The sequence below is a fragment of the Anolis sagrei genome, chromosome 2 (assembly GCF_037176765.1).
Source record: "Anolis sagrei isolate rAnoSag1 chromosome 2, rAnoSag1.mat, whole genome shotgun sequence".
Classification (NCBI taxonomy): domain Eukaryota; kingdom Metazoa; phylum Chordata; class Lepidosauria; order Squamata; family Dactyloidae; genus Anolis; species Anolis sagrei.
Genome location: NC_090022.1, coordinates 186,667,976 through 186,687,217, shown reverse-complemented (window position 1 = coordinate 186,687,217; position 19,242 = coordinate 186,667,976). Strand labels below are relative to the sequence as shown.

Genomic DNA, 19,242 nt, shown 5'->3' with positions numbered 1-19,242 from the left:
AAAATCTGTATTTTCCCAGCTTTCCTTCACCTTTTCCCCAATGGTAATGTTGCTAAAATGTATTAGCTAGACAGAGGTTGAGGAAAAAAGGTGAAATGTAGGTTCCCTTTAAATACATAGTAGGAGTAGTAGAGTTTCCCACACCAGGATAATGAATATTTCACTCATTCACTTGTGAAATATTGGTTTTTATGTATTCAGAATATGAATATCAGTGACCTTGAATATAAAGGTGAACTTCTAGGTATTTGGAGAAATGGAGGATAGCAAGGTTTCCAGATAGAATCTTAATAATACACATACACACACACACAGAGAGAGAGAGAGGAATAACATATATTTACATCAGTGGAAAAATTGTGTCATTTGTTATCGGGTCTTTCAAGATTAAATACATGGTCAGCAGTGAGTACACAAGAAAACTGGAAGGCCAGCACTAAAATGAGGTCACCTTGTGCTCGGTTCAAACTGCCCAGCTACTCCAACAGCAAATCAAATTTTGGAAGCAGCTTTAATCTACTTACAGAAAAGGATGCCTTTCCCTGACAAATAATTTGGCAAAAATCCATAAACCCATTAATGTATTCCATCACTTCCTTTTGAAATTGATTAAACACGAGAGGAGATGGACTCTATTTTTGCAGCCCTACAGGGAATGGAAAGCTGTCAGCCACAATGTAAGCAGCAAGTTCACAGCAATGGAGTAAGTAGGAACCTATTCCTAAATGCAGAAGAGCTGTTTTATCACCACATTGTACTGCAGAGACAGTCGATATACCCAAGCTAAGAAACCATGAAGATTGCACAGATTCTTGAACTAGGAAGAAGCAGAGCCTGGAAAACCTGCTTGCTGCTCAGCAGGTTTTAGTGTAAACAAAAAGCTTTCTAAGCTTTGGAATAAGATCCCTAAACATCTTTTAAAAAGGTATCCCATACTGCCTACTGGATATTCTCATGTATAACTTGATCTCATGTATTAGTTGAGGGCTGATTTTGGGGTCAAAATTCTGGATTTTTATATGACCCATGGATAAGATGTGAGTTATCCCATGGAGAAGGGGGAAAAGGTCAGTACCACCTCAATGGGTCAGTTGCCCCTACCATTTCCTTCCCCAGATTTTCAAAAAAGGCCAGAAGTGACACTGTAATGAAGAAAGTAGAGGGAGTAAGTGATTCTTTTTAGTTCTCCTAGGACAAGTTAAACTCTTGCCTTTTGCCACATTACACAAAGAATGTGATGGTTTCTGCTTTTGTTACAAGAGTTAAGACACATTTCTTTGGCTTGTTGTAGGTTTTTTGGGCTATATGGCCATGTTCTAGAAGATATAGCCTGAAAAACCTATAACAACCCAGTGATTCCGGCCATGAAAGCCTTCGACAATACATTTATTTATTTATTTACTCTATTTGTATCCTGCCTTTCTTTACTGCGAAGTGGACTCAAGGCAGCTTTAAACAAAGAATGTGATGGTTTATGTTTTTGTTAAAAGAGCTAGGATACATTTATTTACTTATTTACTCTATTTGTATCCCGCCTTTCTCTACTCCGAAGGGGACTCAAGGCAGCTTTACATATGGTAACTATTCAATGCCTTTGGACAACAAACAGAATACACTTAAGTTAAAAATTAAAATTAAAGGCACATTAAAACATATAAAACATTGCATTCACTATTAAAATCATGCTAGACATTACTTAGAATGACCCATGGATATGTCGATCCCAGTTATCTGGGGTCATTTTTAGACAATAATTTGTTTTTCAACCACTTTAAGCATGCAGAGATGTCTGGCATCAAAATACAGCAGGGCAGAAAACCAAATAGAAAAGGATCCTTAATTGTATGGAAAGTAACAAGTGCCCTAATAACAGGATAAACAGATGGCATCAACACCAATACATAGCTTCAATCGATAGCTGTCAGGGTCCCATTAAAATCAGGGTGCATTCCATTAAAAAAGGATAAAACTGGTACTAGATGAGTTTGCTCAATGTCAGGAAAACCCAGCATGGACCTCTTACAGAGAAAGGGGGCAAAAGAGTGAACTTTGTCCAGATTCCACTGGAGTTGCCCTATCTTGGTATTTGTCTCCCACAGAAGAATGGGGGGGAGGGGAGATAACCTGACCTTCAAATACATGTACAGACAGTCCCTGAGTTACAGACATCTGACTTACAAATGGTTCCTAGTTAAGAACGGGGGTGAGACAACAGGAAGTGAGAGAAATCTACCCCTCGGAAGGGAAATTTACTCCTGGAAGAGTTATCATGGGGCAAAATTGTCTCAAAATTGTGTTATCATGGGGCAAAATTGAAGCTTTATCACCAATTCTATTTTTCCACTAAGCCAAATTTTTCAAAATCCAATTTTCACAGGGACAGAAAGTGAGGTGAAATCTTCTGAACAGGGGCACTGACAACAAAACAAACACCTTCAATCTGCTATCTAAAGCGAATGGCTGGGGCTACACTTAAAAATGTGCCTGTTCTGACTTACATACAAATTCAACTTAAAATCAAACCTACAGAACTTATCTTGTTCATAACTTCGGAACTCCTGTACTGCATTTCTTTAAGGTCTGATATATATGCAAAGATATGTGTTTGCAGCTAAAAAGACTGGAAGACTTACTCAAAAGGAACATTTTTTGTTTTGTTTATAGCAGCATTTGCTTAAACTGTTTCTTTTTCTTGCTTCGGAAATTGAGATTCTCAGGAAGCTAATGTCTGTGCTCATTAAGGCGTTTAATGGCTTTTTACCACTTCTGTAAATTGGCAGTACATCTGCCCAAACATACACATACTCATCTCACACTAAAACTTAACCACATGCCTGAACTGAAGCTAATAAGGTAACAGTTTCTCCACTTATACTCCTCCTTGGATCTTTCCATGGCACCAAAAACCTATTAGGGAAGAGTCCCCCATCCCTTGTGAGGTTTTTATGCCACATGATGAACATCACGAGGCAAAGGAGAATCAGTAAAAATGCACCACTGAATCCTGCACAAGTACTCTAATATCCTTCTTTTGATTTCCACAATAAATGTAGTGCCACATAATAATAATAATAATAATAATAATAATAATAATAATAACAACAACAACAACAACAACAACAAGCCATTCAAACCAATGCCATCAAAGACAGAATTGAAAAGTCGACAACAGATCCCAAATGTAGACTCTGCAAGGAAGCAAATGAAACAATAGCCTGAGCTGCTGCAAGAAGATCACGCAGACAGACTACAAGCAGAGGCATAACACTGTTGCTCAGATCATTAATTGGAACTTGTGCCACAAATACCATCTGCCTCCAACGAACAAAAAAGGCAAACATTCAGTGCCTCAGTATAACAACAAATACAAACATAATGACCCAAACTAACCCTACATATGAAAACAATTTATATCATGATATCTATTAATTAAATAAAACGTAACCTATCTAAAATTATATCCAGCATAAAACCTAAACATAAAACATCCGCATTAATTTACAGAAGCCAATGAAGGTTCACAAAGATATGTGAGTTGATTATGTGGTCAGTAATGTTAACTGGGCTAACATTATCTGACCAAGCCCCAATACAATAATAGTTTTCAGTCAGAGGTCTAGTAGCGGTCTCTCATAAACCCCTTTTGACTTACAGCTGGCCTACACTGCTGATATATAGGTACTCTCCCAGAAGTTTGTCCCAGTGAATTCCATGGAAATTACTTTTAAGCAGCATAACATTGCAGTGCTGTACACTTAGTGTATGGTGATAGTGATCTATGGCTCAAGTAGTGATAGAATACTTTAAAGAATCCCTCTGAGTGGTTGGTAGTAGCACATGGATTATTTTTCTTCAGCGATTTTTATATTATTAAAAATGATCAAACATTACTTTCAAATTCCATTTTACGACACTATTTGCTTGTCACATTCTGGAACAATCCAATGGAATCTAAAGTTCATCCTCAGATTGAAAGAGATGCCAAGAAAGCCACTGGGCAAAACTGTTCCCCAAACTGTACATGGGCTCCCAAAGTTGCTCAGCAGCACCTGAAGTATAAGAAAAAAATGGTGCCGGACCATATGAAGCCCTGTGGAACAACTGACTTAGTCTTACTGCTCTATCCATCACAGGATACCCCAAAAACCAGGAAGAAAGCCCAGGATATATAGCACATGGTCTAGAAAAGCAGTCCTATACGACATCCCCATTTATGTTGCCAGCACTCAGAAGCTAGTGTATTACCAATCCAGAACTGGAGTGCCACTTCCGTCTTACATAAAGAAGGAAGCAGCTACCTAGCCTTCAATAAAATGTCAAGCATGTGAGTTCTAATTTGTTTCTGTTTATTTAAAAAATAAACATTTCAAAATCTCCAACCAGAACAAAAGTCTAATCTTAAAGATTTGTTTGAAATGTCAGAACTGAACAGAGCACATAGTTCTTCCACAGAGAAGTCTATTCCTGACTCCTTCATTTCAGGAAAGACAGAGTTGTCGACTGCTCTAGTTAATTACGAGTTGAGGAATCTTGCTAATTAACTGCAAATCATTCAGAGATCTACATGCATATGCAGCCCAAGCTCCTATCTCTCCTTGTTTACAGCAGCTGCATGTCAAACATTCAAAGAAATTCCTGAATAATGATTAACTTCCACATGCCACCCTTTCCTATAGAAACAGACCTAAAGAATCCCCCTAGGCAAGGCCATATAAAGACTATAGCAATCCTAGATGAGCTCACTTGAATATAAATCTCACTGAATTTACATGCAAAGTCATATATGTATATTCGGGCTTACCTATAGCAATGATATAGTGAATGGTGATTTACGAGTCTAAATTAAGGTTGTATCTCTATCTCAGAATTAATACAGTATGACATCAATTTAGCTGCTGTGGCCCAATGCTAAGGGATTCTGGAGTTGTAGTTTCAAACGCCTTTGGCCTCTTCTGCCAAGGAGTGCTGGGGCCTAACCAAACTACAAATCCCTCACTTCCATAGCACTGAGCCATGGCAGCTGAAATTAAACTGCATTAATTTTACAGTGGAGATACATCCTAAGATACCAGGATCTGTCAGTTGAAAACCATCATTTTACATTGTTTATGCTCACTGCTTGGAATGCTAGCGGGCAGTATCCCATGAGTCCCCCCAAAATTAACTACCATGGCTTATGGTGAGAGATGACAGGAATGAGAGTCCAACATTACTTAGGACTACAGTTTAGAATTTATTTTATTTATTTACTTTACTTCTATACCGCTGTTCTCAGCCTGGAGGCGACTCACAGTGGTTCACAACACACAGGAAACAGCAAAAATTCAATGCACCAATATAAAAAACAGTTAACAACCTAATCTAATACACAGTTAGTACACAATTACTATAATAACCATTCACTAGCATCTCATCGCTAAAAAACACGATTCTTCGTCATCCATTGTTCAATTCCTATGTCATTACCGATCATTGCACTAATTATTCGAACGCCTGCACAAATAACCAGATCTTTACTTTTTTGCGGAATACCATTAGAGATGGTGCTAATCTAATGTCTGTGGGAAGACACTATCCTTCTCCTTAAAAGCCACTGGAACACTGCAAGTCTGAAAGACAAATTTAATTAAATTACTAGCTTAGAGAAGCTATTTAACTGGGCTGTTGTTCTTGTTTTAATCTCTCTGTGGAGAAGCAACATGCCACTAACAAGCTACACAGTGGAAGCTTCATTGCTTTATTATTTTTCATTAGTAACGATTTCAGAAAAATAAGCAGTCTGTGTACAAACACACAACCATCTTTTTTCTACTTCTCAAAAATTATTTTGTGCATAATGCGATGGAGGGAATGGAGGGAAAAATGATAATCTTGTAACGTTTTACAGCAATGTTCCATCCCCTTTCACCTGCCTCACTGTTTCTGAATTACAACCTCATTTTATTTCCCTTTTGGTCTTTTACCCTCTTCTTTGTTTCTTTCATTATTAATTTATTAAATTACTATCCCATTCTCTCTCACCCAGGAGGGGACTCAGAACGGCTTACAGTATGGCAAATTTCCATGCCACACTGCAATACAAAAACATAAATACAACACATTAAGCAATAAAAACAAACAAAAAGATATAAATACAGTTAAACTATTAAAATATAGTCTAGTTCCATAGTAATAATTTCTGCTGCTAAATTTATGTCAGTTCTGTATTGCAATACCCCCCCTCCCTCCCATGTGCCTGGTTCCATACCCAGGTCTTCACTTTTTTTCCTGAAAACCAGGAGGAGAGGGCTGACCTAATATCCCTGGGGAGGGATTTCCATAGTCGAGGGGCCACTACTGAGAAGGCCCTGTCTTTTTTACTCACCAGTCGCACTTGCAAAGAGGGTGGGACCGAGAGCAGGGCCTTCCCAGCAAATCTTAATGCTCTAACCGGTTAATAGGGAGAGATATGTTCAGACAGGTAATTTGGGTTGGAGCCGTTTAGGGCTTTACAGGCTAAAACCAGCATTTTGAATTGTGATTGATAGCAGATTGGCAGCCAGTGGAGCTGACGTAACAGGCCGGGTGTCCACTTCCTGTATGCCGCTCCAATAAGCAGTCTGGCTGCCGCCCATTGTACTACTTGGAGCTTTTGAACAATCTTCAAATGCAGCCCCACGTAGAGAACATTGCAGCAGTCTATTTGAGATGTAACAAGAGCATGGACTACTGTGGCCAAGTCTGGCTTCTCAAGATACGGATGCAGCTGGCACACAAGTTTTAATTGTGCAAAAGCTCCCCTGGCCTCCACTGAAACCTGAGGTTCCAGGCTCAGCGATGAATCCAGGAGAGCTCCCAAGTTGTGAACCTGTGCTTTCAGGGGGAGTATAACCCTGTCCAGCACAGGCTATAACCCTATACCTTGTTTGGCCTTTAGACTGACCATGAGTACCTGTCTTGTCTGGATTCAATTTCAATTTGTTCACCCTCATTCAGATCATCACAGCTGCCAAACACGAGTTCAGGACCTGGACAGCCTCCTCAACAGTTGGTGGAAAGGAGTGATAGAGTTGGACGCCATCTGCATATAGATGGCATCGTATTCTGTATATGTTAAACAACATGAGGGGCAATACTGAGCCTTGCGGGACCCCACAGGACAAAGGTTGTGGGGCTGAGAAAGTGTCCCCCAGCAACACCTTCTGAGAGCGATCCTCCAGGAAGGACCGGAGCCACTGTATCTATTTATTTATTTATTTATTTATTTACTATAGTTATATACTATCCCTCTCAGCCCGCAGGTGACTCGGGGTGGTTCAGAATTGGTGCCAAGACCATAAAATACAATTTCAATACAATAAAAACAATCAGATAATAAAACCATAACAAAATCAACAAAAACATAAACATTAGAGTCTCCTAATGTAAAACAGTGCCTTCAAGTCCCCTTCCCATGAGGCATCTCAGAAGGCCACTGAGAGGTCCAAGAGAACGAACAGGGACACACTCCCCTGTCTTCTTTACACCATGCAGCCGAAGCCTTGGTGGGTCCAGAATTATTGATACAACAGCATATTGAACATCTGAATAAAATGCTAGTGAATAACATGAAGAAGAAAAGGGAGAAATCATAATTCAGAGGAAAAAGGCAGCATGTGTAAACTAAAGCAGTTTGGGTTTTGACTTCATAAACTCACTTGCTGGATGATTCTGCAGAAAAGGTACCCAAAACAGCGGTAGGCATGTCCTTATTTTAGATATGCATTTGACCAATAAAAATTGATTAAAACTTGCTCTTGACTTAAATAGTGGTGAAAAACATAAAGCACAATTTGGTTTTAAATTCAATTTAATTTTATTGATTTATATTACAGTTTTTCCCCAACATGGAACCATGTTGGTTTAATCTTCAAGACCAAAGCATCCCTTAACATATGAAGGTGGCATCGTTCCACAATACAAAAAGCAAATTCACTTAAAGGGAAACCTCAAGCTCCTACAAATGTTTCTTCTTTATCCAACAAAGGATCAGAAAGAACTTTGTACATATTCAAATCCTGCTATCTTCTAATTTTTCAAGCTATGCAAAACTGTGAATTCACTACTATAGAAGCAACTGTGCCTTCTTGTAAAAGGGGCAACTCCTTTGTGACTCAGTTGCCTGTTCTGCAAAGTATGGCCAGAACTCAAGAAGAAAATGAGTGAAAGAGCCATTTGGCTCTCTCAAGCCATAGGGCAGTCCTTTTCAATCCGAAAGGCAGCAAAAGCACCTAAAGCCACACATAAATCTTCAATTTCCCCTGGGTCATAAAAAGTTTAGATGGTGCAAGCTTCACATAGGATGATGCAACTCTTGCTGAAGTTGTAAACACAGAGTCATTAAAGTCTGCTTGTCAAGGACAGGCCAAGGATTTTGGGCTTACCTGGAATTGCCCATGTGCAGGAGGAGGCACTACTGCTCCCTTGCTTCCATTCCTTCTTTCACTTTCTCTCCTCTCATACCTTTCCCCCTTTATTTTCTTTTCCTTTCTTTTCCTCCCCCCCCCCCTTTCTGTCCCTCCCTTCCCCCTCTTTTTCTTTCTTTCCCTTCTTTTTCCTTCCCTTCCCCTTTCTTCCTTCTCCAGCTCTGAGAGGGCCTACCCTACAATGTCTTCTTTTTGGCTCTTTTCTTCCATTCTCGCTTCCCCTAATATACGTCACAGGGGACCACTCTGCCTAGCAACAACCTTTGTAGTACAGACAGATGGGTGTATGTATGGACAAACATACTTTGATTTTTATATACAGACCAGCTAAGGTACCTGGTGATGCCCAGGTTAGGCAATATATAGTGCTGTTTGTTAGAAGAAATAACTGTTTGCTTTTGGATTTTATTAATAGTTCCATTAGAAAATGCATAAGGTTATGGGTAAACTACCATTCCTATAATCCCAGGTCAACCCCCCTCCCAAACTTGGTCAACAGTTATAGTTGGTCAAGAGGGGCATGTGTGCCAAGTTTGGTCCAGATCCATCGTCAGTGGGGTTCACAATGATCTCTGGATGTGGGTTAACTACAACCCAGCTTATACTCGACTCAAAATAATGGTTTAATCAGAATATTTACATAAAACTTAAATTATAGATTATGTAAATATTCAAAAACTTTTAACCTACTGATGCCTCAGTTAATTTAATTTTATTGGTATCTATTTCCCACCCATGGCTTATACTCAATACATTTCCCACTTTTTTGTCGTAAAATTAATATTGGCTTATATTCGGGCTCGCTTATACTTGAGTATATACGGTACACACACATACAAACAAAAACACACACACCTAAAGCATCAACTTCCTTGACAACCACCATTCCTGCATTTAAAAATGGTTCCTCCCACTCACAACGATAACTGGTGACTTGTGTATTCTGTTATGAGACATTTTGATTGTGCTATTCCTGCATAACCCAAGAGAGAAATTTAAGAGCAACCATTCACCTTCTTCAATATTTTAAAAGAACTTCACAGTATTAACAATGTACAGACGTTTGACAGCAATTCCTTTATCACTCCTATTAATTCAAGCATTATATAATAATCACAAAATTCTATAATAATCCACAAATTTGATGAAATGGGCCGAGTTAAAAACTCATGCTTTACAAAAGTTAAGAGCCATTGATGCCACAAGACTGTTGTTCTTCCTTACATGGCTGCCCCTCAGGAAACATCATTATGCAATATGCATCATTAAATAAATAATAAATGGATGTTTATGAGTAACTAATGTAGGGGGTTTTTTTTTGTCATGTCAGGAGCGACTTGAGAAACTAGAAATTCACCAAGCCCCCCTTTTGAAAGTGTGGAACACTGTCCCTTTAAAAATAGGAAGAAACCGGAATTCCAAGCTTGTTAAATTGACCCAGTTACCATACATCTTCATTCACACACTGCAGCCTCTGGTGCCTAGAAAGCACACAACTAAAAGCATTTTACCATAATACACTTATTATTATTATTATTATTATTATTATTATTATTATTATTTCTGGTATTTCTACTCCATCGCTTCTCTACCCCCGAAGGGGGACTCAGGATGGCTTACCAGGGGTATCGATACGATGCCACTACATAACAATTACAATAATAAAACCACAATTAACATAAATCATAATTAAAACAATAGACCAGCAATCAATAAAACAGTCTCATCAGCCGTATTGCCATTCCAGTCAATGTCCCTCTAAAGTGCTACATACATCTACTGTCTGAAAGCCTGGTCCCAAAATCATGATTTTAATTTCTTTCTAAAAGCCAGGAGGGAGGGAGCAGATCTTACCTTGTTTGGGAGTGTGTTCCATAGGCGGGGGGCCACAGCCGAGAAGGTCCTGTCTCTCGTCCCTGCCAGATGCATTTGTGCTGTTGACGGGTGCGAAAACAGGGCCTCCCCAGATGATCTTAGATTATGAGGTGGAATGTAGGGGTGGGTGTGTTTGGACAAGTAAGCTGGGCCAGAACTGTATAGAGCTTTATAGGTCAAAACCAGCACTTTGAATTGGGCTCGGAGATGGACCAGCAGCCAGTGGAGCTGGCATAGCAGAGGGGTGGTAGTAGACACTTAAGACATTTTGACACCGTTATTATACATCATGAGTGCAAATGTTCCACTTTGATCCATCATGGAAGTAAGCTTGGTCCTGCAACTGTGTGTACAATACTATACATCTAGAATGGAAGTGCATATTAAAGAGAAAAGGAAACAAAACTTTTCATGCTATAATACAACTATATTGATTTGGCATAAACATATCTATTCCAACTCTCCTGTAAAGGAAGTCAATTATATTCTCAATTCCACCTCCAGTGATCTAGGTCTTATAATTTCTGGGACGTGTTAAGGGATAGCCACATGATCAGTTTTATTTTATGAATGCTGACCATTTACCAAATTAGTTCAGAATCACTCTCACAAATTCCAATACAGCTTTTCTCCTCCCCCTTCCATAAAGCTTCATGAATTTTCAAAATCTCTTCCCATAGTTGTGTTTGCCCTAGATCTGTTCTAAAATATATCTGTCAATACAACATTGCTTCTGCTGGAAGCTGACTGATCTATATATAAAGGATAATGAAGAAAAGCGTCATGTTGCCAGGTAATGCAGACAACAGCAGCCTGCTGTGACTACACCAGCTTATCATGCTTCTGATAGCTCTATCAGTGTGCACTGCCTCTCAATGAATGAATATCATAAACAAAAAATAAGCAAGTTCTGCACTTGGAATGCTTACCAACAAAAACAGAAACCAAGGACCAACTAAACCTGGCAGAAAGTCTCACTAGCCTAGCATACATTATACCAGCAGCATTTCATGTTTGCAAGTGACAAATGTAACCCAAAGCAGTTTGTTCTTATGATCCAGAGAAGAGGGGAAACTGAATACTGTTTACTCAAGACTATAGATCTGAAAAATGATTCCCAGACACCAGATCTGGATTTCAAACATTTTACAAGTAACTTTCATCGCTCCATTTTCACTATACAATTCTTGATGTCAGGTTTTCATTCACTCATACAATCATTCTTCATACAACAAAAAGGTCCGCATGCCAAGTTGATCAGTTCTCATCACTGGTTGAGAACTGATCACTGCTATTCTTGCACATTTTCTCTGGAGAGTCTTTTTATAGACCTTCTAACTTCTGTTATCTGCATGCATGTGTTGTTTTTACAAACAACTGTAATAATGAACAATGTTTTCTTGTTATCTCTTGTTAAAGTTCCTATATTGACTAGTCCTGTGGCTTTACTTGATTTTTTTTTTTAAAAAGTCAGGAGCGACTTGAGAAACTGCAAGTCGCTTCTGGTATGAGAGAATTGGCCATCTGCAAGGACGTTGCCCAGGGGACGCCTGGATGATTTGATGTTTTTATCATCCTTGTGGGAGGCTTCTCTCATGTCCCTGCATGAGGAGCTGGAGCTGATAGAGGGAGCTCATCCGCCTCTCCCCGGATTCGAACCTGCGACCTGTCGGTCTTCAGTCCTGCTGGGACAGGGGTTTAACCCACTGCGCCACTGGGGGCTCCGCTTTACTTGATAACATGCAGCCATTCTGAAGGTCATACTTCCTCTCTCAGAGAATCCTCACTTTAGTTGTCAATTCACCATATCATCATGCATTGTGCTTCTCAATTTCTTCACAGATACTTTTGTTTCTTCAGCACAAGGGCTCAAGCACACAGGTTGGTCACAAACACTTCCAGCTTGAGATCAAAATACATTCTATTTTGAAATCACAAATGCTGTTGGAACACATGCATTTCCATTTTTATCTTTTTGAATTAAGTCTGATTGTTTTTCTTTACACTAAATATAACAATTATCTCATAATCAACAACAGTACGCTGCAAATCCACACAATGGAGTGTAATAAAACATGCAAGAAAGCTGTAGCTCTTGGCGAGCATTCCTTTAAAATATCATACCAGTGATACGCAGTTAGTACACTCTCCTGGCAGCTATACGCTGTGTTTCTCCATGTTGGAATTGAATTTTAACAAAATCCTTTTTAGTATTCCAAGTATGCGGTTCTAAATGTTTCTTCATTTGTTCATTTTGTAAAAGCAATGTCTTAAATTTTACATTTGTTGTTCATTCGTTCAGTCGTTTCTGACTCTTTGTGACCTCATGGACCAGCCCACGCCAGAGCTCCCTGTCGGCCGTCACCCCCCCCCCCCCCAGCTCCTTCAAGGTCAATCCAGTCACTTCAAGGATCCCAACCATCCATCTTGCCCTTAGTTGGCCCCTTTTCCTTTTTGCTTCCATTTTCCCCAACAACATTGTCTTCTCTAAGCTTTCATTTCTTCTCATGATGTGGCCAAAGTACTTCATCTTTGCCTCTACTATCCTTCCCTCCAATGAGCAGTCGGGCTTTATTTCCTGAAGTATGGACTGGTTGGATCTTCTGGCGGTCCAAGGCACTCTCAGAACTTTCCTCCAACACCACAGTTCAAAAGCATCTATCTTCCTTTGCTCAGTCTTCCCTATGGTCCAGCTCTCGCATCCATAGGTTACTATGGGGAATACCATTGCTTTAACTGTGCGGATCTTTGTTGCCAGTGTGATGTCTCTACTCTTCACTATTTTATCAAGATTGGACATTGCTCTCCTCCCAAGAAGTAAGCGTTTCCTTTATATAATTAGGTCCTACTACTATATTTAAATCTGACATTAATAATTCTAAAATTTTTTTTCTCTTAATCATTTCTGTAGCAGAAATTATATTGTCGAAGGCTTTCATGGCCGGAATCACTGGGTTATTGTATGTTTTTTTCGAGCTATATGGCCATGGTCTAGAGGCATTCTCTCCTGACGTTTTGCCTGCATCTAATCACCTCTCAACAAAAGTTTGCTCCAGGCTCTGTCAGGCCATTATATGCTAATCAAGGTGGACAGTTGAAACGTTCACACCTAGCTCCAGCAGACAAGAGTCCTTTGTCCCACCCTGGTCATTCCACAGATATATAAACCCCTTTTTCCTAGTTCCAACAGACCTCACAACCTTTGAAGATGCTTGCCATAGATGCAGGTGAAACGTCAGGAGTGAATGCCTCTAGACCGTGGCCATATAGCCCGAAAAAACATACAACAACCCAAAAATTATATTTCCTGTCACTAAGTTTTTAATATACGGTAAGTAACATTACAATTACACTCTTGATTTTGTTTATCAAGTTCAATTACAGTTGCATCAGATCTGGGGGCGCATCTGCACTGTAGAATTAACGCAGTTTGAGCCCACATTGAACTGCCCCAGATTAGTGCTATGGAATTATGGGAGTCAGGGGTTTGGGGAGGCAACAGCCCTCTTCAGCAGAGTTAACGACCTTGTGAAACTACAACTCCCAGGATTCCTCAGCATTGAGCCATGGCAGTTCAAGTGATACCAAACTGCGTTAATGCTCCAGTATGGATGACACTTCCCTTCCTCTCTTCCCCATCCAGGTGGGCCTACCTGCCCGGCCATCACTGGCTCGGCCCCGATCTCGATCCCGTACTTCAGCTCGCTGAGCTCCAGCAGGTTCAAGGAACCCAGCGCCTCTCCGCCTCCCAGCGCCGCTGCCCAGAGCAGCAGCAGGAGCGGGCCGCAAAACCTCGAAAGCAGGAACCTGGCCGCCATCTTCCCCGCACGGCCGCCCCCTCCGCCTGTTTCTGCCCTTCCTAGGCAACGGCCACTTCCGCCCTGCCTTCGCGTTCTGACCCAGGGAAGAGAATGGTCCCGGTGAGGTGTCAATTATCGCAGAGGGCGCTTACCATTGGCTGATTCCAAGGGGCGGGGAGAGTGAGGCTTTTCGGTGGGGAAAAAAAACCTGGTAAAACGCCATTGGTTCACTCCTTGGGCCAATCAGGGGAGCGAGCGCTTGCACAAGCCGCGGCTAAAAAAACCTGGTGGAAACCGATTGGCTGAAGTTCAGGCAATCCAAGCAGCCAATCAGAATGGCAAGCGGCTGCCCTACTGGAAAGCTGGCAGAAGGCGAGTGCGCCTACAACACAGAATTAATACAGGGCCCTTCCACACAGCCAAATAACCCAGAATATCAAGGCAGAAAATCCCAAAATATCTGCTTTGAACTGGATTATCTGAGTCCACACTGCCATATATTCCAGTTCGAAGAAGATAGTGTGGGATTTTAGTCAATTGTGTGGAAGGGGCTATAGTTTGATGCTGTTTGACCTTCCCTGGCCGACTTCTGTGACATGGGAGTTGTAGTTTGATGAGACACCAGCGCTCTTTTGGCCAAAAAGGTGTCCTTGGCAAAACTATAAGTTCCCTTATTATAAATTAGATTTGTAATAAGAGGGGGTCATGCTTGGTAACAGGTACTACATTATTTTCTTTTCTCTATATTGACACTTCCATCAACAAGGATCCCCAGTCATTCAAAGATGTCACCACTGACTTTTCTAAGATCTACAGAGACACTCCCTGGAACACCTCAGCAAGCGAGAGTCCAAAAGTGGCAGGCTCAAACCCAGAACCTCAACCAATGGCTGATACCAAATGAGAGACTCCCCCCTGGGCACACAGAGGACTGGGCGACTTGGAAGGCACTGAACAGACAGCGCTCTGGCACCACGAGATGCAGAGCCAACCTTAAGAAATGGGGATACAAAGTGGAATCCATGACATGCGAGTGCGGAGAGGAGCAAACCACAGACCACCTGCTGCAATGCAACCTGAGCCCAGCCGCATGCACCATGGAGGACCTTCTTGCGGCAACACCAGAGGCACTCCAAGTGGCCAGATACTGATCAAAGGACATTTAATCAACTACCAAACTCACACATTTTGTATTTTCTCTGTTTGTTTGCTTTGTTCTGTTAGAAATGTAATATAATTGACTGGCTGCCCTGACATGAGAAATAAATAAATAAAATACCACTGACTTTTTCATCCTTTTGATTACTGCTTTCATGAGATCATATCCAACTGAATTTCTGCATTAACAGTTGTTCGTGCTGAATGAACTACATGCCTGGCTGAATAACAAGTCCATGTGAAAAAGATCTTGGAGTCTTTGTGAACAAAAAGTTGAACATGAGCCAACAATGTGATCATAGAATCATAGAATCAAAGAGTTGGAAGAGACCTCATGGGCCATCCAGTCCAACCCCCTGCCAAGAAGCAGGAATATTACATTCAAATCACCCCTAACAGATGGCCATCCAGCCTCTGTATAAAAGCTTCCAAAGAAAGAGCCTCCACCACACTCCAGGGCAGAGAGTTCCACTGCTGAGCGGCTGTCACAGGAAGTTCTTCCTCATGTATTGTCGAAGGCTTTCATGGCTAGAATCACTAAGTTCTTGTGGTTTTTTGGGGCTATATGGCCATGTTCTAGAGGCATTCCATGTTCTAATGCCTCTAGAACATGGCCATATAGCCCCAAAAAACCCACAAGAACCTAGTTCTTCCTCGTGTTCAGATGGAATCTCCTTTCTTGTAGTTTAAAGCCATTGTTTCACGTCCTAGTCTCCAGGGAAGCAGAAAACAAGCTTGCTCCCTCCTCCCTGTGGCTTCCTCTCACATATTTATATTTGGCTATCATATCTCGTCTCAGCAGGCATGTAGCCGGGGGGGGGGGGGGCTTCAGCCCCTCCCCTCCCCAAAATTCTCATGGTGGTTTGAGAGAAGGCCTTACTGGTACATTATTTAAACTGTTATGTTTATTCATATCATGATCTGATCACCATGCTCAATATATTCCATATGCATGGGGGTATTGGGGTAACGATACAAAAGGTTTGCTAGTTTAGACCCTCTTTCACTTAGACTCAGCCCCCCCCCCCAAACTAAACTCAGCCCCCCCCCCCCCAAACAAAATTCTGGCTACAGGCCTGCTTCTCAGCCTTCTCTTCTTCAGGCTAAACATGCCCAGCTCCTTAAGCCGCTCCTCATAGGGATTGTTCTCCAGACCCTTGACCCTTGATCTCCAGACCCTTGATGCAGCAACTAAAAAGCCAATGGGATTTTGGACTGCATCAAAAGCAGTATAGCATGTAGATCGAGGGAAGTCCTGGTGCCTTTGTATTCTGCTTTGGTTAGACCTCACCTAGAATATTTATTTATTTACTTACTTACTGTATTTGTATACCGCCCCTCGCAGCCTTCCGGTGACTCGAGGTGGTTTACAAGGCAAAATTCAATGCCACCAAAAACACAATTACAAGATAAAAACATTAACATCAATAAAATCATAACAACTCTAATAAAACATAATTCAATAAATACACATTAGAACAATGTCCAGTCCCATCATGTAGTTGTTCCGTTCTTATGTCCGTTACTCAGTATTCGCAAATGCCTGCTCAAATAGCCATGTCTTGAGTTTTTTCTGAAATGCTAGAAGAGAAGAAGCCGATCTGATCTCCCTAGGAAGGGCATTCCATAGCCAAGGGGCCACCACTGAGAAGACCCTGTCTCTCGTCCCCACCAGCCATGCTTGTGATGATGGCGGGACCGAGAGCAGGGCCTCTCCAGACAATCTTAAAGTCCTCGAAGGTTCATAAGGGGAGATGCATTTGGACAGGTAAGATGGGCCAGAACCGTTTAGGGCTTTAAAGGCCAAAGCCAGCACTTTGACTTGCGACTGGTAGCAGACTGGCAGCCAGTGGAGCTGGCGCAACAAGGGGGTTGTATGCTCCCTGAGAGCCGCTCCAGTTAGGAACCTGGCTGCCGTCCATTGGACCAGTTGAAGCTTCCAGACAGTCTTCAAAGGCAACCTCACATAGAGAGCATTGCAGTAGTCTATACAGGATGTAACAAGAGCGTGGACTACGGTGGCCAAGTCAGACTTCCCAAGGTATGGGTGCAGCTGGTGCACAAACATTCAATAGAGATATTGACAAACTGGAACTTGTTCAAATGATCAAAGGTCTGGAGAATATGTCCTATGAGGAGCAGCTTAAAAAGATGGGGATGTTTAACCTGCAGAAGAGAAGACCATGTTTAAATATGTGAAAGGATGTCAGAAGGAAGAGGGAGTAGGCTTGTTTTCTGCTACCCTGAAGACTAGGACTAGGAGCAATGGGTTCAAATGCCAGGAAAGGAGATTCCACCTGAACATTAGGAAGAACTTCCTATCTGTAAGAGCTGTTCAGCAGTGGAACTCTCTGCTTCCAAGTATGGTGAAAGCTCTTTCCTTGGAGGCTTTTAAGCAGAGGCTGGTTGGCCATTTGTCAGGGGTGCTTTGATTGTGCTTTTCCTGCATGGTAGGAGATTGGATTAGCTTCCAACTCTATTATTCTATGACTATGGGGAACACTCTGAATAAAAGATCTTCAAGAAACTCATAGAACATAAACAGTTTGCTATGGATAGTTTATCTGGCATTTGGCAAATGAAATTGCTTATATCCCCTCTGACTTTGACACTAGAATTGGTACAGATGCAGTGAATGTAACTTTGACTCTAACTTGTTGATGATTGCTTTTTAATTTGAGCCACCCAAGAATGTAGACAGATTTCTTTGAGAGATACGAACTGCCATATGTGCGTTAGAGACTTGGCCTTCTTGAGTTATTAAAAAAAGGCTATTCATTTACTAAATAGACGGAGTGGTCAGTGTCATGCTAAAACATGACAGAATTCCAACTTGCCTGAAGAAGGCTGTTATAAGATAGTGGAGACATGGTGCTGGAGAACTCCAGGTCCCCTTGGCCATTGGCCTGTGGGATCATTCAGACTCACTTTGTCCTCCATGCTATTTAATAAATACACAAAACATGGGAAGTTGCCCAGAGCTTGGGGTTTGGTGTCAACAGTATGTGGATAGCACCCAACATCTACTACTCCTTTCTATCAAAATCCAAGGAAATTGTTTTTGTCCCAAATTTGTTCCTTTCACCTGTAATGCCCATAATGGATGTGAACAAATTGAAACTTAATCCAGCCAAGGTCTGTGACTTGGGTGTACTCTTGGCTTCAATCCTGAGCCTGGAAGCTCAGGTTTCAGTGCATTTGCACATTTAATGCTTGCTTGCCAGCTGGATCTGCTCCTTCAGATGCCACAGTGACACAGGATTTGCCTACATCACAGCTGGGTTATTGTGACACGCTCTACATGGGGCTGCCCTTGAAGAATGTTTGGAAACTTCAGCTGGTCCAAAAAGCTTCAGCCAGTTTGCTTGTTTGATACAGGGAAAACCCAACTCCACTGGCTGCTGGATGAAATTCAAAGACCTGGTTTGAAGCTATATGGGAAGGTTGAGTGAGAAAATGATGCCAGAAACATTAACAACCTTAGGTATGCAGATGATACCACTTTGATGGCTGAAAGTGAGGAGGAGCCGAGGAGCCTTATCACCAAGGTGAAAGAAGAAAGTGCAAAAGCTGGGTTGCAGTTTAACGGCAAGATTACGGCAACCAGACTGATTGATAACTGGCAAACAGAAGAAGAAAACGTGGAGGCAGTGACAGACTGTATTTCTAGTCGTGAAGGTTACTGTAGATGCATCCAGAAAATCAGAAGATGTTTACTTTTTGGGCAGAGAGCAATGACCAATCTCGATAAAATAGTGAAGAGTAGATACATCACACTGGCAATGAAGGTCTGCATAGTTAAAGCAATGGTATTCCCCATAGTAACCTATGGATGTGAGAACTGGACCATATGGAAGGCTGAGCGAAGGAAGATAGACACTTTTTGAACTGTGGTGTTAGAGGAAAATTCTGAGAGTGCTTTGAACTGTAAGACAATCAAACTAAGCAGTCCATACTCCAGGAAG

The 19,242-nt window shown here is 41.4% G+C and overlaps 1 protein-coding gene across 2 annotated transcripts in view; it reads right to left on the bottom strand.

The window, feature by feature from the left end:
- The window catches only part of OS9 (OS9 endoplasmic reticulum lectin), a 42,498-nt gene extending 28,309 nt beyond the window's left edge, over positions 1–14,189 (bottom strand). For both annotated transcript variants that reach the window (XM_060762960.2, XM_060762961.2), the window contains exon 1: positions 13,973–14,189. In XM_060762960.2, coding sequence (XP_060618943.2) covers positions 13,973–14,137 — 165 coding nt within the window. In that variant the 5' untranslated portion in view covers positions 14,138–14,189. The remainder of the gene's footprint in view (positions 1–13,972) is intronic.
- Between the last annotated feature and the right edge of the window lie 5,053 nt (positions 14,190–19,242).